This window comes from Panicum hallii, chromosome 5 (assembly GCF_002211085.1).
Source record: "Panicum hallii strain FIL2 chromosome 5, PHallii_v3.1, whole genome shotgun sequence".
Taxonomy (NCBI): Eukaryota; Viridiplantae; Streptophyta; class Magnoliopsida; order Poales; family Poaceae; genus Panicum; species Panicum hallii.
Window position 1 is genome coordinate 52,062,370 of NC_038046.1, and position 25,243 is coordinate 52,087,612.

The 25,243-nt window shown below is 41.7% G+C and overlaps 4 protein-coding genes across 6 annotated transcripts; 3 read left to right on the plus strand and 1 right to left on the minus strand.

The window, feature by feature from the left end:
* Window positions 1-680: 680 nt before the first annotated feature.
* Window positions 681-5,122, minus strand: LOC112894272 (mediator-associated protein 2). Of its 3 annotated transcripts, none has more exons than XM_025961922.1 (8): window positions 4,924-5,122; window positions 4,723-4,852; window positions 4,325-4,500; window positions 3,838-3,943; window positions 3,660-3,744; window positions 2,921-3,004; window positions 1,773-1,877; window positions 681-1,250 (listed from the first exon to the last, which is right to left on the minus strand). In XM_025961922.1, exons 3-8 carry the CDS (start codon window positions 4,348-4,350, stop codon window positions 976-978), a joined length of 681 nt encoding a protein of 226 aa, XP_025817707.1. In that variant the 5' UTR covers window positions 4,351-4,500; window positions 4,723-4,852; window positions 4,924-5,122; the 3' UTR covers window positions 681-975. The 3 variants fall into 3 exon arrangements, with proteins under 3 accessions (XP_025817707.1, XP_025817708.1, XP_025817709.1); XM_025961923.1 differs by having other exon boundaries at window positions 4,723-4,873; XM_025961924.1 differs by lacking the exon at window positions 4,723-4,852.
* Window positions 5,123-5,525: 403 nt separating this feature from the next.
* LOC112892754 (probable FAD synthase) lies at window positions 5,526-7,771 on the plus strand. The gene is made up of 7 exons (XM_025959874.1): window positions 5,526-5,626; window positions 6,231-6,276; window positions 6,380-6,552; window positions 6,664-6,781; window positions 6,911-6,993; window positions 7,092-7,151; window positions 7,378-7,771. The coding sequence occupies exons 1-7, from the start codon at window positions 5,526-5,528 to the stop codon at window positions 7,571-7,573; spliced, it is 777 nt and encodes a 258-aa protein (XP_025815659.1). The 3' UTR covers window positions 7,574-7,771.
* Window positions 7,772-9,134: 1,363 nt separating this feature from the next.
* LOC112894717 (FAD synthase-like) lies at window positions 9,135-15,392 on the plus strand. Its single transcript, XM_025962512.1, has 16 exons — window positions 9,135-9,384; window positions 10,513-10,558; window positions 10,673-10,836; window positions 10,936-11,053; window positions 11,198-11,280; window positions 11,367-11,426; window positions 11,860-12,105; window positions 12,559-12,655; window positions 12,809-12,859; window positions 12,933-13,013; window positions 13,309-13,380; window positions 13,504-13,566; window positions 13,878-14,024; window positions 14,489-14,546; window positions 14,646-14,698; window positions 14,999-15,392. Exons 1-16 carry the CDS (start codon window positions 9,284-9,286, stop codon window positions 15,080-15,082), a joined length of 1,524 nt encoding a protein of 507 aa, XP_025818297.1. The 5' UTR covers window positions 9,135-9,283; the 3' UTR covers window positions 15,083-15,392.
* Window positions 15,393-16,840: 1,448 nt separating this feature from the next.
* On the plus strand, window positions 16,841-25,008 carry LOC112892119 (serine/threonine-protein kinase RUNKEL). Its single transcript, XM_025959199.1, has 10 exons — window positions 16,841-17,066; window positions 17,258-17,347; window positions 17,946-17,998; window positions 18,140-18,215; window positions 19,477-19,538; window positions 19,621-19,699; window positions 19,799-19,858; window positions 19,958-21,541; window positions 22,390-23,253; window positions 23,442-25,008. The coding sequence occupies exons 1-10, from the start codon at window positions 17,019-17,021 to the stop codon at window positions 24,558-24,560; spliced, it is 4,035 nt and encodes a 1,344-aa protein (XP_025814984.1). The 5' UTR covers window positions 16,841-17,018; the 3' UTR covers window positions 24,561-25,008.
* Window positions 25,009-25,243: the final 235 nt, after the last annotated feature.

A 25,243-nucleotide genomic window follows, 5' to 3' on the forward strand; every position in this document is an offset into this window, starting at 1 on the left:
AATTAACTGGTCATGAATACTCTCCCACCCATCAAACCAAGGATCAACAGATTTAGGACCAGAACAAGAAGCCTTCTAAAAGGAATTGTTATGAAAATACTTGGCTTTAAGGACAGTGGTGAGAAATCATCCAGGCCGAGTGAATGACTAAACTTTTATTCACAGTATGCAACTGGGGGACTTGGATGGCTTGACAAGAGAAATGTACGTCCACAAGCAAAGGTTTGCTGTTTTTACTACTTTGTTACTTTTTCCTAAAATATTTACTACTTCCTTTTCAGAGAAAGCTACCAGCCATTCAGCTTAATATTGAGAAGTTATTTGACACAGTTTCTGAATGTGCACTCCTAGCATCTGAAAACTTGGGAAGAGATATATACATGCTCCTACTTCCCTGCCGGCATGGAACTTTATGCAGGTATGTTTCATTCTTTTCTTACCCTTTCGTATACTCTCTTTCCAGTGGGCAATGCTTTAAATCATTTGTCAGAGTGACTTTAAATGAATGTTTTCTCTGTATTAGGTCTTGTGCTGAGAATTGCAAGATGTCTCAAATCTAGTGCGTACCAATTGAAGAGCGCATGCCTATATATGATGTTTATTAAACCTCGCTAACTCGAGTTAACATAACAAATTTGTACCTGTGAGTACTGTGAGCTGCTACTAAGGAGCTCATGAGATAATTGTAATCAAATATTTTAGATTGCAAATCGTCGAGGCTTGTTGCTTTCAGTACACGCTACACGGACGGGAACAGGCAGAACGGTACACAGCACAGCGGTATTCCAGTTCCAGCACCATGCAACGGGATCTCCCAACTCCCACAAACACCTCCTAACACTCCAGAAATATGTTCTGCGTCAACAAAATTGAGACCCAGGGACGCACGAAGGAACTACAAACCCGTATTTCCTGCACAGCTCCTTAGCAGCTGATAGTTCGGGGAAAATTGATCTCCTTGCCAAGGCGACACTACTACTCCACGATCTTAACCTTCTTTTTCTTCTTTGATTTCTCCGATGAAGACTGTGGCATCTCCGAAGTCGTGTTGCTCTGCGCGCCAGGTGCCTGAGATCCTTGGGACACCTTGCCTGACATGTTTGAGTGCCCCAGGCTGCTTTCATAATTTCTCTTCTGCTTGTGTTTGGGAGTTGGCTCTGCGCTCCATTGGCCCAGTGAACGGGCCGAGCCTTGGCTGCTCCGGTTCTTTGATGCGCTAGTGAACCGAGACTTAGTCTTCCTAGAAGAACCTGGGAGGCCACAAGAGAATCAAGTTCAATCAGATGTCTTTTTCTGTGGTTATAATGATTGAGTGGCGTACTGGTGATTAAGTAAACTGGCATCATTTTCTTTGAGGGGTGTAAGTTAACTCAAAAATACACCTGAATAAGTTATTAAATCTTATGGGGCTATTCTAACTTAATCAACTTTCACAGGTGACCTCCCATCTCATGGTAAAAGAGCAGATATTTTAAAATTAGCACTCACACAAATAAAAAATAAGGTTACCCATATGCCTGAAGGTTACCAACATAGATGATATGCACTTGGACCGACTTGTCTTTCCTCTTGTTGAATAGTTATGAACTTACAAAAATATAAGACCGTGAACAGGCAACCAAGCAATTGCAAGACTTAACTGCCAGGAACTACCCCAATCTAGGGATTTTGACTATTATCCAGCAGTAACATCATATCCTGCCTAACATGGCTACAATGATAACAGTGGAAAGTGGAATTGGTGAAGAAAACAATTTTGGGAAAAGAATTACCTGCAGATATCTTACTGCTAGGAGTAAGACCCCCAAAATTTGGTTTAACTAATTCCTCAGGTTCGGGATAACGAACTAAGCAAACTCGCCGTGATATCTTCCCCACTGTATTTTTTTTTGTCAGTCAACAAATTTGCATCAAACACATAAAATATGAATAGCAGATGAGAAAAGCTAAGATACTTGACTGTTTACACAAATTTAGAAGTAGTGCCTGCAAGACAAGAGAAGGTGATGGATATTTCTCCTCCTTCGCCAAAACCCTTATGATTTTAAGCAGAGTTTGCTTATCTTTAAACATGAAACAAAATAAATATATTTGCTGCAGGCTTGACACACCAACTGTTAAAAAGATAATATTTATTTAGACTAATTTTTTCATGTTTCACAGTTGAATGATAGCTACGATGCCAACTTGTTTTCATGATCGAACTGTCATGCAGGAAATAACACTGATTCACCAGAACACTAAGAAGAAATAGTCCAGAAGAGATATTCTTCATTGTTGGCACTAGGCTGGCATACAGTCCAACTTCTACAGTTCATCCCTTATGTTTTAACAACATATCCCAATATAGACTCTGCATCGCAGTTTGTTTCCTTTACTAAACCCAGAGCTACAAGTGAATAATATCTCTGAATTTGACATTTGGAGATAAACTTTCAGAGATGGGAACCATGTCCTGCTTCTTGAACTTTCAAAGCTGGGAACTATGTCCTGCTTCTTCTCTTCTCATTTCAGTATTTCCCTTATAGATCAAATGAACCCAAACTAACAAGTTGAAGTACATGTTAAAAGAACAGACTAAGATTAACAATTTTAAAACCAAATATGATGCTACAACCTATCATGAATTTTGTTTACGCAAAAGACTCATTGTATTGTTAGCATTTTTCACGAACCGGTAACTAATGTTATAGCAAATGGCAAGAAGTAATATCAAAGGCTTCTATCTAATGAGCCCTAGCTTAGGGTTCTGCCAACCCATCAAATGCAAGCATCAATCATGGCCTGAAAAACTATCCCATTAAACTGTATATGAAGATATACAGCGGCGTTTTTAGCAAGAGTCCTGTCTCAAGAAAGGGGAAAAATAATATGTGAAAAATCCCACACAATTAAAGTATTAAGTTAAATTCCACCATACCAGGTTTTATTTCTGATCCTGACGGTTGAAAGACAGTTGCATCTGGCTGCTGGGCTGCATAGCTGACAAGCTCATAAGATTTCCCTGAAAAAAAAATAAGTGTGTTAGCTGCAGCCTGTAACTGATATTTTCTCTGTGAAAAAAATTAACTAGTTCTTTCCCACAATAACTGGACTATGATGCTTGGCATGTCCTGTGTCTAGCATCAACTGAAGAAATTAATGTGTTAACAGTGCATTACATGATAAAGCTGGCATTTCATTTCAATGATCAAACTTATGAATATTGAAAATGGTACCACCTTATTTTCATAAACTAAATTGTAAGTCATACATCTTGATTTCAATTTATGTTCCAAAGAACCCGTAAACTAGTAGTTCGTCCCTAAAGATTAAACAAGGAAATTGGTAGAATAAGAACCTCAGTACGACTAAAACTCAATGCTTAATTCGGGCTACCAAAAAGAACCCCTTAGGAGATTCAGAGATACAATGTTAGCCATGGAAATACAATGGTTCCATTGAAAGGATTAACACTGATGCCTTTAGTATAGGATACAGATGCTATTTGGCAAGATCGCTATGGCCAAAGTTGGAGTGAACAATACTCAAGTGTAGAGTCTCCAGAATGCTCAAAAGCTATTAAACCATGTAACCATCGAGTCAAAGCAACTTCATCATAGTCCCATGTAATCACCAAACCAAAGCAACTTCACTATAGTCCATGCCAGTTATGTTACCTGAGGAACTCTCCAAATTGCCCAAGTTTCCATCCTCGTTCAGCTTAAGAGAAAGCTCTTTACCATGGAAATCAGAAGCATCTAACTGCATCGTTGTACGGAAAATATTAAGACGTCAACAGTCAGCATTGTAGCATAATAAGAACACACTACTGGGGTGCAAGAGGTCCAACTATACCTGATCTTTAGGCCACTGTATTAGCCAAAACTCTGTTGAGTCTGTTGGCGATATGTCAAGCATGGGTTCTTCTTTGACCTCCTCAAAAGCTGGTCCAGGCTCATAGCTACAGCAGTTGATGCAAAGTTCAGATGCCAAAGAACAGAAACACAGCATCAAAGTGTATGAGGTGTGCTACTGGAAGTATACACGCTAATCCACTCGTGGCAAGCAGGTGCATGCATATCTACCATAAGTTTTATTAAGAGCAAGCTTTTTTAAGCTTTACAGTTTGATATATGATAGCATTCCAGCTTAGCATTATTCGGCCAGAAAAAGGCAGTAACAAGCAGCAAAACAATGCTTTGCAATTATAATGCTCTCGCATTCAAAATGGTAATAACCGGTCCAGTTTACTCAGGAAGATGAGCATTTGAACCGACCTAGCTCATACCAACTACACCATGGTAAGGTCACAGGGAAAACAAAGACAACGTAGAGAACATACCGAACCCTTGCTGCTGCCTTCACCATCTCTACCGCAAGCTCTTAGTTTTATTTTCCCTCAACCACAGGGCTTGACGGGGGCTTCCCGAATAAGATGAAACACCCCTAGCTTGTTCTGGAAACAGACTGTGTCCGCACCTTTCGTACGATTGCTCTTGCGCACTGAAGAACAGGAATCTGATTGAAACAAGGACACACTAGATTAGTGGAACTAAGAAAATCAAGCAACAAGAAGTGAAAAATCTGAACAACAAGACCCTGGATGACCAGATCGGAAGAAGAAGCAATAAATCAATCCAGAAGAAGACCAGATCGAGAGAAGGGACAGGAGGAAATCCATCCACCGAGACGTTGAGTCACGGCCAGGTCGCGGGAGGAGCCAAGGGCGAGGGCCCCTACCTGCAACCTGCTGCACCGCTGTGCCTTGGTGTGTGGAGCAGCGGAGGCCGGGGTCGTCGCCCTAGCCCCGCCTCGTGTGGCCTCGGCAGGAGGCGCGCCCCGAGCGCCTGCACTGGCTCCTGGGTGCGCTCTGCGATGCAGCAGCACAGGACTGAGTTGAGGGAATGAAAAAACTTCCCCCGTGTAAGCAAGGTCCAGTACCAGTACGGGCGTGGTAGAGGACGAGGGAGACGGGCGCTCGTCGAGAGAAGCCTCCGGTGGACGGCGGCGTGGCTTGCTGTGTTCAGTCACCAGCTGTGTGTGCGTGGCCACCGGTGGTGAGGGAGACAAAACCGTGGCGGCGGCATAGAGAGAGCGAGACGGCAGCGAGAAGGGAGCAAACCCTAAGTTGGGCTTCTGCTACCCGTTCTGTCAAATCGATCATCGGCCCATGCCCCTTGTGAGTCAGAGAGAGGGAGGTAACCGCATTAGTTGGGCCGTAGCCTCGTGCACTATCATCTGCATTGACCCAGCCCATAACGACGCCCGACGGCCCGAGTCCGTACCAGGTCCAGTCCGAGTCCCGGTCCACGCCGGCGTCCCGGTCGTGCACGCACGCACCCACGCGAGCCAACAGCAACAGGCGGAGTTCTCCGCAACCGCGTCGCCGCCAAGATCGCTTGACCGATCAATCGTCGTCACCGAGCTAGCTGCCCTCTCTCTCTTTTTAGGAAGACTTAGCTGCTTCTCTTCTTGCTCTCGATCGAGTTGCGAGACCGAGCGATCGGCTAGCCGCGTGGCCTCGGACCCGCAGCGCAGCGACGATGGAGATCGAGCGGGCGGTGCGCGGCAGCGGCGACGCCCGGCTGCACGCCAAGTACGACGCCGCCGTCCACACCATCCGCCGCGCTTTGGCGCTGTACCCGTACGTACGCTCGCCTCTCCTCTGCCGCACTTGCACTACTTCACCATGGCCCTCCCAAAGTCTGCTATCCCTACGCTGCCTGCCTGCCTCGCCTTCTCAGCATGTAGCCCGGGCCTTTGTCCACGGCTGGGTCTGGTGCATTGGCCTCGCCTCGGCGCACATGCTCTTGCGCCGTCCAGGATGCATTGCTCCGTGCCTCCGTACAGAATGCAGCAGGGCCGTCTCGTCTTTTGTAATCGACGCATATGACCAATGGATCTTTGTGTTAGCGCTAGCACATCCACGACACCTTAATCTTTGTGTTGGTCCAACTGAAAAACGAGATAGTGTAATTAGCATTCAAGCATGAATGACCTATGGATGACAAAGAACAAAAAAAGATTCCGCTCTTGTTCTTTGTCCACATCATACGCGTCACAATTCACACATGGCAGAAAAAGAGTGGATACACGTTTTGAAAACGCAAAGACTATTGGTGGTTGTTTCTACGGTCTACTTTTAATTTCTTGTATTTTTTTTGTTTTGGTTGTTCTATTTTTTTATGTTGGGTGGGTGAGTGCAGTTGGTAACAGTTTGTCTGATTCTCGGCAATTTCACTTTTCAGGTTTGAGGAACTCGCTTTCAGCTTCAACGGCGGGAAAGATTCAACCGTACTTTCCTGCTACTCCCCCTCATCTGCTCACCACTTGTCTAACTTATGTTCAACGACAGTTACTAACCATCGACCTTGACGGCAACGTGCTAAATCAACAGGTGCTGCTGCATCTGCTTCGGGCTGGCTACTATCTGCACAAGGCAACAAGTTCAGGCCATGTGGACATAACCGTCCATCATGCCGTTCAAAACTGCCCGATGCGGACCATCTACTTCGAGGACCCTAACACCTTTCCTGAAATCGACTGGTTCACGTACGAGACCGCGGCGACGTAAGAACTCGTAGATTTGATCAGTTACAGAATAATTCTATGTGCCCTTCTATTATCTTCACTCTTGGCAAGTTGAGTGTACATTCTCATGATCTCATCCATGTTTTGCAGTTACGGCTTGCCACTGGAAACTATTAGGACAGATTATAAATCTGGGATTGAAGCCCTGCTTAAGGAGAAGCCCACCAAAGCAATCTTCCTTGGCACTAGAAACGGTGATCCGAATGCGGTGCGGCAGCTCTCTTGAATGATCGATTCCTTTTGCAATTGCTCTACTTCTACTAGTTTATACAAGAAATTGGCATGCGCAATCCATGTCCATGGACCTGCCTGTAATTAAATTTTCAAATTGCTCTAGGTTGGTCAACAACAGTTCTCCCCTAGCTCACCTGACTGGCCTCCTTTCATGAGGGTGAACCCTATCTTGGATTGGTCCTACAGGTTTGCCTCCTGATCCCTGAATAATCCTGCTCGCATAGCTCAACAGAGATCGCTGCATTTTCCCCCTGGATGCTAATTCGGGTGCTTTGCTCTGACAGCGATGTTTGGTCTTTCCTATTAACCTGCAAGGTCAAATACTGCAGCCTCTATGATCAAGGGTATGCTCTTTAGTCTTTTCCATGCATGTTCAGAGACTTCTTCAGACACCTTTTTGGTAACTGTTACTGTTAGGTTTCCTTTCTCCCTTGTAGGCCAAAGTGCTATACCTAGTATATCAAATTAGAATTGCACTTTTAGCAAAAGCGCAACTTGTCATCTCAGCAAAGTTTCCATACAAATTTACTTCAGCTATCATGCATCTGACAACTGTTGCTCTGGCTTCAGGTACACTTCAATTGGCAGCATACATAACACTGTTCCAAACGAGCTTCTGCGTGATGGATCGGGCGGGTATAAACCGGCATACAAGTTGTCAGACGGGGGCCTTGAAAGGGCTGGTAGAGCAAAGAAGGCTGGGAAGAAAAATGCTTCAGTTAATGGCAGGAACAACAATGAACCAGGCCAGAGGAGTAGGCTGTAGATGAAACAACCCCTGTAAATCTAGCTGTTTCGATCGGCTCGATTGATCGAGAATTTGAGATGAATTCCTTTTTGGCAAATTTCGTGTAAAAAGTGGCAGAGATGTATGCATTGGTACCCCACATAGATAGAGAAATAGATATGCAAGGTAACTGAAATTCCTGGAAGTTACACGATGTTGTATTGGTAAGACTAGTCATTATTTATTCGATCAAATTTCATGTACGCTTTTAGTACGGGATAAATAAAGTGAGGAATAGCTTCTTCGAATTTGGTTCCTCCATTGCAGGTGTTGTTTTAAGAAGGAAAATCAGCAAGTGCTCTGCCTTTTCGTTATGGTAGGGAAACTTCTCCCCGGTAATTTTTTCTTAGTTTTATGTGGAAGTGGATGGTACATTTTTATGTTCAACCACTGTATCCCTAAGATTCTTGCAGCACGTGTGTTCAATTCAACATGTAAAAGCACTCGGCAGATTTCAACGTAAGACCCCTTAAACTTGAGGGAAAAGGAACACTAACGAAGATAACGTGTGTTACACCGCTTGCTAGGTGTAATGTGAAACACAGTTCCAACTCCAAGAGTTCCTGAAACTAGGTGTTCCTAGCATTAAGATTTCATAGAGCTTGAGCTAGAGCATTAATGAGACCGTTTATATGAATCCTTATGATTTAAACTTAGTAAAAATAGCTATTTAAACCACTCAATTTTAGTTGATGAACTTTATGTCCAACTCAGAGCTAAGAGCTACTTGTGCCAGACAAGGCTATATATGAACAAAAATTTATTCATATAACATTTTGTGTTTTGTTTCTTTCACATCAGAGCATTAGATTTGAATCCTCTCAGCTTAGTTTTCTCTGCTGAGTCAAACCCACGTGTAGATGATTCCGTCTTTTGCTACGACTACTTTACGTACCACTCTTATACAAAAGGTTCTATACTATTACAAAATTATCTTATTGGACTGATCCTTTTTATAAAAAAAATGTAAAGACAAAAGCAAAAATCTCCAACTTCTTTCTAAGAAGCATTGGCTATTTTATGTAAACAAATTCAGATCTGTTTATTCTGAAAGTTTTCGTAGTTAGTTACGTCCTTTGCAACGAGCAATGTGAATTCATGGAAAAACAAAGATATTTCAAAACCCGGGGGGCAGATGATACAAATACAACAGTCGATGTCCTATTCTTGGAAAATAAGACGAAGGTTATCCTCCTTGGAAGAAGAAACGGAGAGAGAGAAAAACAACACGGCCAGTCAGCCACGCTGGCACACTGCCCCCCGCTACTACGGTCCCGTTCCACCACGTCAGCACCAGCTGCCCCCCTGGCACGCGCAGCAGAACCCGGGGCCACCCTCGATGACACCGTCCCACCACGTCAGCGCCACGAAATCACCGCCGCGCCCACAGCAATGCCAAGTGTATATATCTGACGAGGAAAAAAGGAGAGAAATTCCCGGGAAGGCAAGAAAAGGATCCCACACCATCCGGAACGTGCAGTCTATCCGCGCAGCGCAGACGGGAGCAGCAGCCTTGGTTGGAGGCTTCCTCCTTTGTCCCATCATCCCTTCGCGTCTCTCTCCGCGGACCCGCTCCCCAAGCAAACACACAGCCGAGCCGAGTCACCCCAGCCCACACGCCTCCCACCATTCCTCAACCGCCTCGCTCCCACTTCCCGCCTCGCCGGAGCAGGGGGGAGTGACGGGGGGATGGAGATCGACGAGGCGGTGCGCGGGTGCAGCGACCGCCGCATGCGCACCAAGTACGGCAACGCCGTCTACGTCGTCCAGCGGGCCTTCGCGCTCTACCCGTAAGCTCCCCCCCTGCTCTCTCTCCACCCCTTCCTCCTCCACCTCCTGGGACGGGGCGCGCGGATTGGGTTAGTGGCGGCGTCGGCGGAGGTGTGCTGGTTCCGCGGCGATCCGGTGAGAGTGGGAGCTCGAGATTCAGGGCGCGGGGGGCGGTCGCCGCGCGCGCGATCGGGCCGGGGTCTGGGCCGCGCGCGCTGGCGTGGAGCCTGCGCTGGCCCGCCGTTTGGGTTGGTTGATCCGGCGGAGGGATAGGTGCGGGTTCGGATTTGGGGAGGGAGGCGGCGGGGGATAGGCCCGCGGGAACATCGAGTTTGACGCGTGCCGGCGGAGTAGATCTCAAACTGCCTGGAGCTGCAGCCGCTGGGTCCCAACGCGCAGGCTGCCTCTGTGTCACTGTTTGTCTGCTGATGCTTCCCCTGCAGCAACAAAATCGGAGTACCGCTTATCGGGCAGAGGTTGCTTAATCAATTGCACAATTGTTCTCTGCCTGCTCTGCTTGCTCATCATATATCTACTGGGATAGGAAGACAACTTAAACTGGCTGGTGGAAAACCAATGCTAGCAGATAATAGTAAACAATTGGCTTTTGGCTTCAGTCAAGATTAGTTGCCTTAAGACCTCTGGTTGAAGTAGACATGCCCCAGTTCGCATCCTGAAACACCAGAAAGTAGGTGCATTGCTTTCGTTGCAGTTTTCTCAGGTTGTTCTGTATGTTCTTAGACCAGTTCTGAAGATGTAGAAATAATTTAATGTGGGGTTATGCGGTTAATAGTTTTAATGGTGTCACTTAAGATGCTAAGAGGAGCAGTAATGAAGCCTAAATGGGGTATAAAACCCATGATGCAGGTCTACAGGTTCTTAAAATATTCCTTCTAACTATATCTACGCTCAACCTGTGGCTAGTCAATTCCACCTTTCATTCTGTTCTGCATTGCCAATAGGGTACAAGTTAGATGTACTCAAATGTTACGATAATTTTGAAAAATAAAGTGTGTCCTTTCTTTGTTTCCTAGAAAGAATTCATGTGTCTAATGTTGGATGTTGGTGGCTGATTGAATGCCAAGACCATAGGAATAGCCGAATAGGATTATTGTTGCTGTCTAACTCTCATTAGTTTCACTTTACAGGTTTGAGGAAGTAGCCTTCAGCTTTAATGGTGGGAAGGACTCAACTGTAAATATCTTTATATTCTCTTTTTTTCTCATCCTATTTTTGTATGTTCAATTCCAATTAATATCTCTTGGAGTCTTGGAAGTTTGACACGATGCCAATGTTATATGCCAATAGGTTCTCCTGCATTTGATTCGGGCTGGTTACTACCTTTACAAGAAGGATGCTGGTGATGTAGCCCAAATGGATGCTGTTAAAAACTGTCCATTGCGTACCATCTATTTCGAGAGCCCTTGTGCTTTCCCTGAAATCAACTCATTCACTTATGAGACCGTCTCAACGTAAGAATTTGCCAAGATTTGCTTAATTGCACCCTTTGTCTATCCACTATCTTTAGAAGGCCAAATTGAATATTGTTCTGTTCTCTCCACACTCCACAGTTATGGGTTACCACTGGAAACTATCCATTCAGATTTCAAGTCTGGTCTAGAAGGCCTATTGAAAGAGAAGCCAACCAAAGCAATTTTCATTGGCACAAGAATTGGTGATCCAAATGCGGTGATTATCTTTTGCCAGTGCTCATTTGTTCTTCACAACCCCTTGTACCTATTATGTGCAATAATTATGCCCACAGTGTTCACAGTTCCTTACAGTTTTGGTATCTCCACAGACCTTTGAATAAACACAATTTTGAAATTATAGGTTGGTCAAGAACAGTTCTCTCCTAGTTCACCTGGCTGGCCTCCTTTTATGAGGGTGAATCCAATCTTGGATTGGTCATACAGGTTTTTCTCCTGATCATGTAACAATTCAAGACTGCCTTTTCTAGTATGCCCATTCAAATGCTAAGGAGCATTATTTTCTGTGCCAGGGATGTTTGGTCTTTTCTCTTAACATGTAAGGTCAAATACTGCAGCCTTTATGATCAAGGGTAAGCTCTTATCTTATGTTCGAAACTTTGCAGTTCAAATTGCTTGTTTGCATACCTTTTACAGATCTTTTGATACCTTTGGGGTCAAACGCGCTTTGCCATGCCATTGATCTAAAAGTACTCTCTCCATTCCAAATTGTAGGTCGTTTTAGCTTTTCTAAGTACACATCTTTTACTATATATCTATAGACATAACATATATCTAGGTGTATAGCAAAATCTATGTACCTAGAAAAGCCAAAATGACCTACAATTTGGAACGAAGGGAGTATTCTCTAAAAAGTATATTTTTCCCCTTCTTTCTTTGGATGAGCAGTTTTGTTACCTTGTATTCTGGATTTCAGCTCACTTTGTGAATCCATTGCAGAAGTATTCTGATCTTTCATAGTCACTTTCCAACATGACTTACATCTTTCATCTACTCTGATTGCAGGTATACTTCCATTGGAAGCATACATGATACTGTTCCAAATGCACTTCTTAGTGATTCATCAACTGAGAAAAGCTTCAGACCAGCATACATGCTAACAGATGGAAGGCTTGAAAGAGCTGGTCGAACAAAAAAAACTAATCACAAAATGGAAATGAATTCTGTTGCAAGCAATGGCATGAACAATATTGAGGGAGAACAGATGATCTCACGTGCGGCTTCAATCATTGTAGTCGGTGATGAAATATTGTGAGTGATCCCTTCTAATAATCATGTTGGATGTAATTATGTTAGGCTTCAGGTTCTTAAGCTTGGAGTAGTTTTTCTTGGTAGAAATGGAACTTGTGACCTTTTTCTTTTTCTTTCCTTGAAATTTATATCACAATCATGTGAATTCTCTTCATCTTTTGTATGGCTTTTTGTATGGATGATTGAAGTATATCAATTGATAGTCTGGACACTTCAGAGTAGATCAGGAAAGTGTAACCAGGTGTTCCAAAGCCAGATATATATTGTACTATTGGATTTATTTAATAATGCCAAAGAACTTAATGTTGCAACACGGTTTCATATTTTGTTATACTTTGTGAAAATCCATTTTATTTCTTTGATAGATGACTCGATCTGGATCTCTTTGCGGGAACTCCTTATTAACCTTTATTCTTAACATTTAGTCCATGCCTATCCATTTTGGTTCTTCAGGTTTGGCACAACTGAGGATAAACTAGGAGCAGCCTTGTGCAAGAAGCTTCATGCAATTGGCTGGCGGGTTTCTCATGTAGCAGTTGTTCGCAATGAGGTAAGATAGTTTACATATTGGAATAGTTGCGTCCCAGCTCACATTGCCTTAATAAATGTTGTGTTTTTGTTCTGAATTATTCTATTTAGCTGCTCTCGTCATGCCAGTTTCCAGGCATGTAATCTAACAGGATATATCTGTGTGGCCTTGCAGATTGATTCTGTTGCTGAAGAAGTTGAACGCTGCAAATCTACGGATGACATGGTTAGTTCCTATAGGCTTGCAATTGTATAAAGTTTTCAAGTTAGTTTTTAATGAAATTCATGTTGTATTTAAGGTGTTTATCTTTGGAGGACTTGGGCCTCTACATTCAGACGTTTCTTTGGCTGGTGTTGCGAAAGCATTTGGAGTTCGTCTGGTACGTCTAATAACATTTTCTTTCTGCAAAAATGGCTTTTTGCAGTACTTCTTTATTTCTGACCTTTTTCCATATAAATTCCCATCTATAATATTATTTGGTGTATTTTCTGCATTTTTTGTTCTATAATGAAGAAAAGCTTGTGCATTGACCTTATAGGATTGTACTATTGTCACGAGAAAGCCATGTTGTGACTGCATTATGAGATGTAGAATCTTCTCACTCGCATAACTGTGCATTCTTGTTGTACTTCAAATGGTTTTTTTCAACTTATCTGTGCTTTGCATTAGCATAGGCTCCTGATGAAGAGTTTGAGGATTATCTTAGTCAACTCATGGGAAACAATTACAGTGGTGATCGAAATGAGGTATCTGGATTCTGGATTTCAAGTATTAAATTTCTTGAATGTGTATTGGCTTGCAATTATGTTGTGCTTATTCTAGCAAATTGCTATCTCTACGAGTTAACTCCTTTTCTATTTCTTTCTCAGATGGCATTGTTGCCAGAAGGTATTACTGAACTATTGCACCACAAAAAGCTACCATTACCATTGGTACGTTCTGTAGTTTTGGTGCATTTACATATGTTCTGAAGCTACATGTTCTTTTTGGGGTTTCCTAAGGACCTAGGTTATATGATATATTCTGAGGCAGTAACAGTTAAGTGCCTATATTTTTTATTAAAAAAATGATATCCACTCTTATCATGGAAGTTTATGCGGCACAGTAAATTCTGGTATTTTAGCCAGCAACTGATGAGAAAATGCTTACATATATAGTTGAAGTGTTCTCACTGTGTAAATTTTGAAAGATTCTAGCCAATTTCGTTTGTATTTGCCTTTATAGATGTTTTTTCCTTATGCAGATCAAATGCAGAAATGTCATCACTCTTGCTGCAACCAATGTTGATGAACTAGACACCGAGTGGGATTGTCTTCTAGACACTCAGGAGAGTGGTTTAGTTCAGGCAAAACCTTTTGAGTCAAAGCATCTCGGCACTACACTTTCAGATGTATGTCTCCCTGCCATAACAGATTTACCCATTTGTCTCGATGCCTATCCTTGGGAAAAACATTCCCAAGTTTTCTCTGGGAATGATTACTTCAAAAGCATTTGGACTTTTTTTAGTCCATAGTAAGCATTAAAGTAATTTTCCTTTTTAACCTTTAAAGAAATTCAGATGTTCTCTACAGTCAATTCTAGTCTATCCAGATTGTGATAGTGCATATGTTCATGACTGAATATCTTTGTTCTGCCAACTTACCTTTACGGGAATGAGAATACCCTATGATTCCAGATGGTACCTTCTTGGTGTTTATAACAGAATACTGGCTAATTGGATAAATATCAGAGTCCTCCATGAATTACATTTTGTTTAATGTACATTCTCATATTTTCCCCAAATGTATCCTTTCGAGGCTTCATTCCAACTCATTACTTGTCTAATGTGAAGTTACTTGCTGCATGCTTGTTCAGGTTCAAATTGCTCCGGTCCTTGCGAAACTGTGCTTAGAGTTTTCTGATGTTTACATAGGTATGATCCGTGGGGGGATCTAGGATCCCCTTGTTTCTGCGTAACTTATGTGCCCTTATGATCCGCTTGGCGACACTTGATGATTGATATTTCATGCAGGGTGTCATCGGATATCTAGAGCTGGGCCTTTGGTTGTGAATCTTACCGGAAAGGTGAATTCTCTGTGACAGTACATATGACTACTTTAATCCCACAAATGATCATGAATGCTGCTCATAAGTAACATCGCAGTACTGTACAGTTACACTCTGTTTCTCGAAAGCAAAGCAATCTGTAAACATCAGGTCATCAGCTAATGGAAATGTAGACATAACTGATAACACAGAAGTACATTCGAACCTTCTTGTAGCTGGAATAGGAACAGCTAGTTAAGGTTTACAGTAACACATTGCTTTAGTTTGAGTTCATGCAATACAATTTTGCTTAGATAATTGTTTTTTTCTTAATTTCAGGATAACCAGAGGGTAGAGGCAGCTGCAGAGAAGCTGACGAGAAGCTTTGAAGGACAATTTTCCCAAGTCGACAGTTGCAAATAAGCTGTCAGAGTACACACTTCCGTATTCTTGGCATATTCTTTCCGCCTGAAGCTCTGAGATTGTGCAGGACTAATGATGGTGCTCAACTGCCCTAAACCAACGACCAAAATAAGCCACCGAGCTGGTACTCTGAAGCGACAAATATTATTTAGGACACATAGGAATTTTGTACTAGAAATTGGCTACTGGCTGGGTCTAGCATAACACTCTAGCCTTGCGCAGCTAATATTTTGATCGGGTTAAGAGCCCATAATTATTGGTTCAAAATCAATTCAATTATACTATGATTTATATCATAGCTTTACTGTTTGAACTTGTGTCCTTAGTTGTTTGATCTTGTGGTACTTGTGGCAGTGCTTCCTGATGCTAATATTGATGCTAAAGTTTTGTGTTGTTTTAGTTTCCTTGGGAGTGTAAGATGAACATTTTGAGATAAGGTGGCGCAACTACGTGTCCGAAGGATCCATCCCCCTGAATTCATAATACCCCTGGATCATTTGTGCAGTAAATTGAACAGTTAACTTGAGCGAGCTGCTTCGAATGTTCAAAGGAATACTTAATAGCTAGACGCTCTATCTCTCTCCTCCAAACTTACAAACCTTGGATACAGATATTATGACTATTTTTGCTACTAAGGATACATAGTCAATAGTACAGATGATATGATTGCAAAATATAACAATTGGAAGTAGTTTTCTTGAAATATAACAATAACACTTTTATGTGGAAAATCTCAATATTTGTTTTTTCAGCAGTTGGATTTTATAGGCGGACTGCTCGTATTCTAATGCTAGTTGGACTGGGCTACTCTCTTTGAGAATGACACGAGATAAATAACTATGTTTACACTCTTAGGTAGTATCAGATTGCAATTGAAAGATGCAAGGGCACGTAGTCTAGTGGTTACAAGAGTCTCAGTAGCACCTAAGCCTCAGTAACATTTTAGGACTTAGGTTCGATTTCCCGTGGAAGCGAATTTTTTAGGATTTAAAGGCGTTGTGATTTCAAGCTCAGTTTTCAAAAATGCTCGTAAGGGTAAGGTTTGTGTATGTGTATTTATAGGGATGAGTGTGCGTGCGTTGTGAGTGTCTGAGTTATATTGTATAATTTAAAAAAATTGCTATCGAGAACCAAAAATTACTTGGGTTAACAGAAGTGATCATATCGATTATTCACCAAGACATACTCCATGGATTTCATAATACCATTCTACTTCAGTAGTTGTATAGACATGTAAACCTTTCCACCCTGCACTTAAATTAGGAACATTATACTCCTTTTGTATTCCTTGGGGCAATATTTTCTAAGGGCACTTGGAGCAGTAACTATCTAGGACTCCAATTAGTTTAAAAATATAAGCCATGTTTTCATTCTGAAATTCAAAATTTATATATGCTGATTAGAAATTACTAGCGAACCTATAAATACATTTAGTATTTAAAATTACTTCATATATAATTAGTCATATTTAAAATGTTATAAGTTTTATAGCTATATAAATGATATATTTGTAAGAAAACAATGTTCAACGGACCGAGTCAAAAAAAAATCGTCCTGCACTATTCCACAAAGGTGTACCTACTAATTATATAATGACGCAGGGTTCTGAATGAAAAAACGCCATCGCACTCGCACCAAGGTCACAATCCGCAATAGTAGGATTTCAAAACGGAAAAAAGATCAGCAGGAGGAGCGCCTCCGCATCGGCTAGCCCAAAAGCCAAAACTAGCCGAGCGAGCGGCCGTCTCAATTCAAAATCCCGCCCACTCTCTCTCTCTCTCTCTCTCTCTCATTCTCTCACCCTCTCGCTCCCCCATCTCCTCTTCCTCCCCCCGTTTCTTCCACCGCTTCGCCCCCCGAATCTCAAACCCTAGTCAAACTCGCCGGCGGCGAGAGGGGGAGCCCTGCCTCCGCCTCCTTTGCCTACTCCTCTGCCATGAACAACTTCCACGTCTACGAAGCCATCGGCCGCGGCAAGCACTCGGTAACCCTCCCTCACTTTCCCTCCCCTCGCTCCGCTCCTAAGGGTTTCAGTTCCGCTCCTCCTCCCGGCTCCCGCCCTGGATCCACCAGGATCGGGGCGGCCCCGGTTCCAGCGCGAGCGATTTCTGATTTTTTCGGTGCTTTTTTATGGTCGGTTCTGTGATTTGGTGCTGGTGGCTGGGCGGAGTGAAGACGGTGTATAAGGGGCGGAAGAAGAAGACCATCGAGTACTTCGCCGTCAAGAGTGTCGACAAGTCGCAGCGCTCCAAGGTCCTCAACGAGGTGAGCTCGCTTCTCCCCCGCTTGCATCGTGAATCACCGTGGTTGAATCGCTAGATCTTTTGTTTCTGTAGTTGTAGGCTGTTATTTTTTCTCGAGCGCATGGTGTAGCCTGTTTAGCTACAAGGATTTGGTTAAGTGCTGTTGCCTATGCAGAACTATATACTTTGGAGCGCTTGCCAAACCTGAAACTGTTGACAGTTAGGCTTATTTATTTTATATTTCCAGTGGCTAATTACAGATAGAATGCCATGGAAGATATGTTACAGTAATATTGTAATACAACCTGCACTCTCTTGTGCTGCTGCAGTTTTATATGATACAGAGCATACCTGTTTCTTGTTTATGAAGAATAATACGTTTTGATTCACCTGTTTTGTTGGGGATGCCCCTTCAGGCAAGCACTTAACAGTGAAGGTTCAGAATGTAGTAATTGTTGCTGGTCAGGAGAACATACATCATGCTCTGGTTTTAGATTGAGAACTGTTTTCTGGGAGCATGATTGTACAGCTATTAAACAGGCTTAATGTATGCCCGTACTCGTTTCTTTGTCAAGTTCTTTTCCTTTGTACTAATTGTGCTTTTAAACTTATCTTCGCAGGTTCGGATGCTCCATTCTTTAGACCATGCAAATGTCCTGAAATTTTACTCTTGGTAAGGTTCTTAGGTACTCCCATTGTCCTATAAATTCTCTTGGCTGGTTTTGCAACGTGATAACGTCTTTTAGTTTACTAATAGGTTGAGAATATCATTGTTCCTCTATATTCCATACTTATATTCTACTTGTCTTCCCAGGTACGAGACCTCCGCACATTTCTGGTTAATATTGGAGTATTGTGTTGGTGGAGACCTGAAGGGCTTGCTTGAGCAGGTATCTTGCTCATCTATTTATTTACTGTATGCGCTTTTCTCTAGTTCTAAAGGATATACAATGCATCCATGGATCTGTATGCTTAAAAAATAGTAATCAATTTGTTTAAGTTAGCAAGTATAGCCTAGATACATCAATGTATCCAGATATTCTAGAGTTAACTAACTTGGGAAAAAAAAGATTCAATCGACATTCAGCAGACCATAAGCAGATGTGTCTTACATAGATGTGCAAGGTTTTTCTCTGATTAGGTATAAATTCCACATGAAACAATATTGTAGCTTGCATATCATATTTCAAGTGGAAAATCCACGTTATTGATTTGCACTTGCTACCTGCAGTTGGGTAAAAAATAATACTCCCTCCATTTCTAAATTTATGATGTTCAGGACAAGTTAATTAATTTAAAAATGAACTAAATAGCTTGTCCTAAATGTCATATATTTAAACAGAGGGAGTGGTAGTCAAGCTAAATTTTTGAAATTAGAATGTACAATTCATAGCACTTTAGCTTCAGAAAATGATAGTACAATCATCTATGTATGTGGTTTCTATGTGAGGTACGATAAAATTGAATTAGCTCCTTTTATGTTTTAATCCTAATGTGCCCCAGGTGCATATCAAACCATGCTGCCTGACCTTTTTGTAATTTTCTCTGTTACTTTGATGTATGAACTTTAATTTCACTTTCCCCCTTGCTTGGAAACAAATGAACTACTACATAACAGTACAGTGAACTTGTGCGAAGCATTTTTTTTTGTCTAAAAGAGAGAATGGAAACAGCGATGAAGTCCTGAAAATCCAATCTGCGCACTGCAGCTTTGCAGAATCTTAAACTCTTAGGAACTACTTGGTATCCTGCTAGTGCTGTTTGCTGTTTTAGTAGTTGTTTGGCACTATTACTGTTGTGGCTTATCTGCCACCTGTCATAACAACCCAATAATTCCTCATGATAGTGTTTTCTGGAAATTTTAGTTTGCCATATGCCAAGAATTTATTATAATCTGCTCAGGAGTCAGGAGGTACACAAGGCTGTTTCAAGGCATGTTTATTGCTATTCAGTTATTTACATTTTGGCCTTGAGAAAACAAGAGTAACCCATAAATTTCTTTCTTGTACTTATGTTTGCCTAGATCCATCTTGTGAGTACATATATGGAACTCGTATTGTATGCTACTTAGTTAGACGAATTTTATCCTACTGTTGCTGGTTTCCTTGCCTTTATTTACTGTTTGTCATAGTAGATTATGTTTCCATGCAGGATAAGAAGCTTCCTGAAAATTCTATTCATGACCTGGCTTACGATCTCGTCAGAGCTCTTCAGTAAAGTTCTTTTGGTAACCTTGTATCGTAATTTACTTCATGTAATTGGTGAACTTTGGTTTATTGGGAACATCTTTGATAGGTTCTTGCATTCTCAAGGGATTATATATTGTGATCTGAAGCCATCAAACATTCTACTTGATGAATTTGGATGCATGAAGGTACATAAGTGGACCACAGCAAAATTAATTTACTCCACTATTAAAGCAGTGCATAGTAACTCAAAACCAACAAAATTACTTTTTTTTAACTTGCTCCAGTTGTGTGACTTTGGATTAGCAAGGCGCTTAAAAGACATTGAGAAAACCAATCCTGGAGATGTAAGCTTTCATTTTCTTTCAATACAGAGTTTCCTTTGGTCATGTTTTTCATATCTATTTGACTTTCTTTCCCTAGCCTTAATTTCTTCTGGCTTGTAGGTGCCACAACCCATGAGGGGTACACCATGCTATATGGCTCCTGAATTATTTCGAGAGGGAGGAGTCCACTCATATGCTTCTGATTTCTGGGCACTTGGTTGTGTTTTGTATGAATGCTATACAGGAAGGCCCCCTTTTGTGGGTAGAGAATTTACACAGTTAGTCAAATCTATAATTTCGGATCCTACACCACCTTTACCTGATAATCCATCAAGGTCCTTACAAAATCTGATTGATTGCTTGCTCATGAAAGATCCGGCAGAAAGGTTACAGTGGTCTGAATTGTGTGAGCACAACTTTTGGAGAACAAGTATACCGATGATTCCTTTACCACCTCAGCCTGCTTTTGACAACATGATCGAACTTTCTGCTACACCATATCTAGCTGAGAGAAATGGTGACAAACCTTCCAGACAGTTGACACCACCCAAGCACCGTGAGTATATTGGCCTTAAGAAGAAGGATGAGAATTCTACCAAGGGTTTCACAACACCTGTTAAGAATGTACAAAGTGGCAAGAGAAATAGTGCGAAACCTAAGGCTGATGGTTTCAAAGGTGCAAATATCCTCAGGATGTCTCGCATAGCTAAGTTGAATTTGCAAAGGGAAAGGGACAAGGAGAACTACAGGCGTCCTCCCACAGAAACATCTGAGAATGAAACTGAAGTTAAGATAGAAAATAATGACATGGAGCTTGATTTTGGTGAAAATCCAGAAGGAGATGTGCCTGATGACACTGATGGATCTGATCATCCAGGATCAGCAGCACATGAAAAGCCTCAAGTCACTGATGGTAATGAAGAGAATTGTATGGCAAATCAGGTTGACATGCTTACAGATGAGGGGTCAGTTAAGCCTGATATCATGATGAAAACTGAGCAGAATTCTTGTTCAGATAACCTGGATGTGGTGGCCACTCCACCTAGTATCTGTATGCGAAAAGCACAACGTGCAAAGGTAACTCCATGTTCTGCAACTGGTTCTGAGCCAACTAACATCTTTGAAGCATTCTGGCATCCAACAGACCTTGCAGTTAAACCAGTTATGCCTAGTAGGAAAGCAGATAAAGCTGTGGACACGGTTCCCACACTTCCTTTCGAAGCTCTTACAGCATGTGATTATATTAAGTTGCCACAGGAGCAATTGAATGCATTCAACAGTCAGATACTTCAGAGTTTAAGTGGAACTTTTCAGGTTTCAGAAAAACAAAATACAATCAGATACCTGGAGATGTTAAGCATGAACTCAGATGCTGCGAACAAAATAACTAATGGTCCAATTATGTTGCTTCTTATAAAAATGCTTCGACTGTCAAAAACTTCAGTGTTACGTGTCCAAATTGCCTCACTTATGGGGTTGTTGATACGCTATTCCACTGCTCTTGATGTGGAGCTAGCAAGTTCAGGAATTCTCAATGCACTATCAGATGGATTAAGGGATAAGCATGATAAACTCAGGAGATTCTGTATGGCAACACTGGGAGAGTTGTTATTCTACATTTCTACCAAGTCTGATCAAGATACCAAAGAAATCAATACCCAAGAATCCCCTTTGAAGGATAACAGGCCTGCAACTTCGTGGCAGGTCAGAACTCAAAACAAGTAGTATGTTATGTTTTTTTGTTTATTTAGTCAAATGTCGTATATCATATCATGTAGTGTATCATACCTTGGTAAAGTACTGGGTCATAGAAATATATGATACTTGGTGCTGATTCTGTTTTAGAGCATCGTTGTCTTTCCCGACGGTTATATTCCCAAGTACAGATTTCTAGGAGTTGAAACTATCTTAATTCATATAAACACACTGTAGTACTGCTTGCATATGAAACAAATGCATGGATGTACACTACACATGTTTATATTTTAGACTCCTCTTTATTTATGTGCAAGTGTAGCCTTTTTGGTGTTCACCAATAAAGAACTACTGTGTGTTATAGAAACTCGATACTAGGCTGTACAAGCTTTGTAGTCATCTGATCCAAGAGAAAAATTAGTTCCTCTATACACTGATATTATGATATTTTCATTTCAGTGTTCATGATGAATAAATCTATAGGTTGATATGATATGCATGGACATTGAAATATATTTATTAATTATCACTTTGCTCTTACAATATGATGGCTCACCTTTACTTCCAATGTGTCTGATCAGCTTAGGGCCTTGCGATTTTTTATTTTTCTGTGTGGAAATTTTTTAACTTAATTGCTTTTGAGTGCAACAATTCTTGGTTTTCTGTGATTATTTTGGGTCAGCTCTTTGACAGCATATTGACTATAAGCGAGTGGTCTCTGCGTAGGGTTATCTTATGAAGCAACTATGTAGATCTTTCAGTTAATGTAGTTTGATGTGTTCATCAGAGTACATGTGCATATAAGAAGCCTTTTGCATTAGCTTCTAATGTGTTAACCCTTGTTGGAAATTGTACAGGTACCTAGTGCTGTAATTGCACTGGTGTCATCTATCTTGCGAAAGGGCGAAGATGATCTAGCTCAGTTATATGCCTTACGGACAATTGATAACATATGTAGCCAAGGAACAGAATGGACATCCCGTTTTGCTTCCCAGGATGCGATTGGACACTTGTGCTACATCTATAAAGCAACTGGAAAGCAGGAGAGTACCAGGCTCATTGCAGGATCTTGTTTGGCCCGCCTTTCTCGCTTCAGTCCATCATGTATTCATTTAATCCTGGAGAAGATATCATTCAAGGATATTGCATCCACACTCATCAAGGGAAATCCACGTGAACAGCAGATTAGTCTTAATATTCTCAATTCGGCATTAGTTAACAGTCACACTGTAACAAATATGAACCGCTATATTCATTCATTATCAGATGACAAACAATTGGCCCCTGGGCTCATTTCTCTGATAGAACAGGGAACTGATGTTCTGCGAGGGAAAGCCCTTTTGTTTGTTGCTCTACTTTGCAAGAACAGTCAAAGGTGGCTTCCTCATTTCTTTTGCAATGCAAAATTAATATCAGCGGTTGATAGATTGGGAAAGGAGAAGGAGGGTTTCATTCATAAATGTACAGAGGCATTTGTGCAGTTGGTCGCTTCTTTGGTCCCTGCTATTCTTGACACAGTCTGCAGTGATATACAGCAGGTTATGACTGGAAAACGCCATGGACCTGCTTTAGCTGGGCGAGCTCATCCAAAGAGCACGATTTATCTGTTTCCAGTTATTCTTCATCTTCTGGGAAGTGCATCCTTCAGGCACAGAGTCGTGACAAGTCATGTATTGCTTCAGCTGGCAAATCTTATTAAAATTTTGGAGGCACCATTTCAGGTATGATTTTTTGTGAACTATATGGATATTACATCCTGATGAGAGTATATGCCTATATGGTCATTGCATTCATCATATAACTGCATCTTTGGTGCTGTCTTGCCTTAACAATGTTTTGTATTTCACAATTTATTTGCTGAACAAATCTTTGCCTTGTGGGATTATTTATCATCTTGTTGTACTTTCAGGCTAGGGATGATTTCCAGATGACATTGTTGCGAATTCTTGAGGCTGCTACAGAGGAGCCTTCTGTTGTACTCAATGAACACAAAATATTCATCAGTCGTATCATCCCAAGCTTATCAATCTTATACAAGGGCAATAAAGATGGTGATGCCAGATTTCTGTGTTTGAAGATACTCTCTGATGTGATGATTGTGATCTTCAGTGATTCTTCGTTAACTGCTGACGAGCAAACGATAAGTGATTTGAAATCGATCTCCCTGAAGCATTTTCTGCCGCTGTACCCTTCTTTTGCAGAGGATGAAGATCCCATACCCATATATGCGCAGAAACTGCTAGTAATGCTACTGGAACATGATTGCGTGAAAGTCTCTGATATTCTGCACAAAGCAACAGTATCCCAGTGCTTCGAATTTTTACTAGGAGATCTGTCAAATGCAAATGTAAGCAATGTCAAGCTTTGCTTTGCCCTGGCATCTGCTCCCGAGATGGACACCCATATTCTTTCTCAGCTTCAAGTTGTTCGAAGAATAGGGAACCTACTTGAGTTTGTTGCTGCAAAAGACATGGATGATTTTCTTGAACCAACCCTGGAACTTTGCAGAGCTTTTATTATCCGTGGCATTGGTAGCAACAGAAGTACTGCCCTCTCCAAAAACCCAGCACTCCTTGTTGACAATGCCTTCAGCATGAGCATTGCTGTTGATCAACAAACTTGCGTTATGGATATATGCGACTTTGGTGGCAACATGGGTATTTTTCTTGAGCTAGTTGGCAATTCAGATCCACAGATAAGTGACTTAGCATCAGATTGCGTGGTTTTGTTACTCAAGGCAGCACCTCGAGAGGCAACAGTGGGCTTGTTGACGAGTCTTCCTAAATTGAGTACTGTCATGGACTTGCTGAAGCATGACAACTGCCTACGGCTGACTCGCTTACTATATGGCCTAGGCTTCTCATGCAGGCAATATCTAGCCCAGGGAATGATCCTGTCAATATCAATGTCGGCTTTGATGCGAGTTGAAGCACTTGTTTCAGTTTTCAGGGGCTCCAACGATAACTTTCTTGCTGATGCTGCTTCTTATTTGGGTGCTGAACTGCAACGCTTACCTCGCTGTGGTTGAGCTGCAACATGGCCAGGGAGGCAGGCTGGCTGCTATTGTACTTGTGATCTTAATAGCATGCCCTGGCATTCCTTCACATTTCATGCACCATGCGCATGAGCTGAGCAAGTGAGCACAGGACCTCACAAGTGCAGGTATTTTACATCAGTGGTCAGCTGGTTGATCTCAATTGCCACTCTTTGCCACGACCGATTGGTACCTTGGCTCGTTGATGTGCAGGATGTTCTAGGTTGCCATTTATTATCTGCGTTTTGGGGCTGCTGTATATGGTACTTTTGATCACATCTGAAATGTGGCAAGAAGCAAATACCCCATCATTTCCTCGCCAATTTTGGTTGGCAATTACTTTTCAGTTCCATGTAATTCTGTAGTACCTGTAATTTATGTGAGAATATTGTAGTCCAATATCATAATGTGTACATTATTGATAATCGCCTGTTAAGTTTCATGTAACTGTTAAAAATTCCTTGGCTCCTGAATCGTGATACTATTTTTGTAGTCTTTTTTTTTTTACAATAGTGATAAGCCTTTGTAGTCTTGGCCCATTCAAGAGCAGTCTCCCATATTTCTTTTGTGCAAATCCGTGGTAAGTGCCTAATTTGTCGACTATTGTAAGATTCTTCACCTTTCTCCCTTTCCACGGGTTGGTTCTCCTTGGAATCTTTCCACGAACCATGTCATTC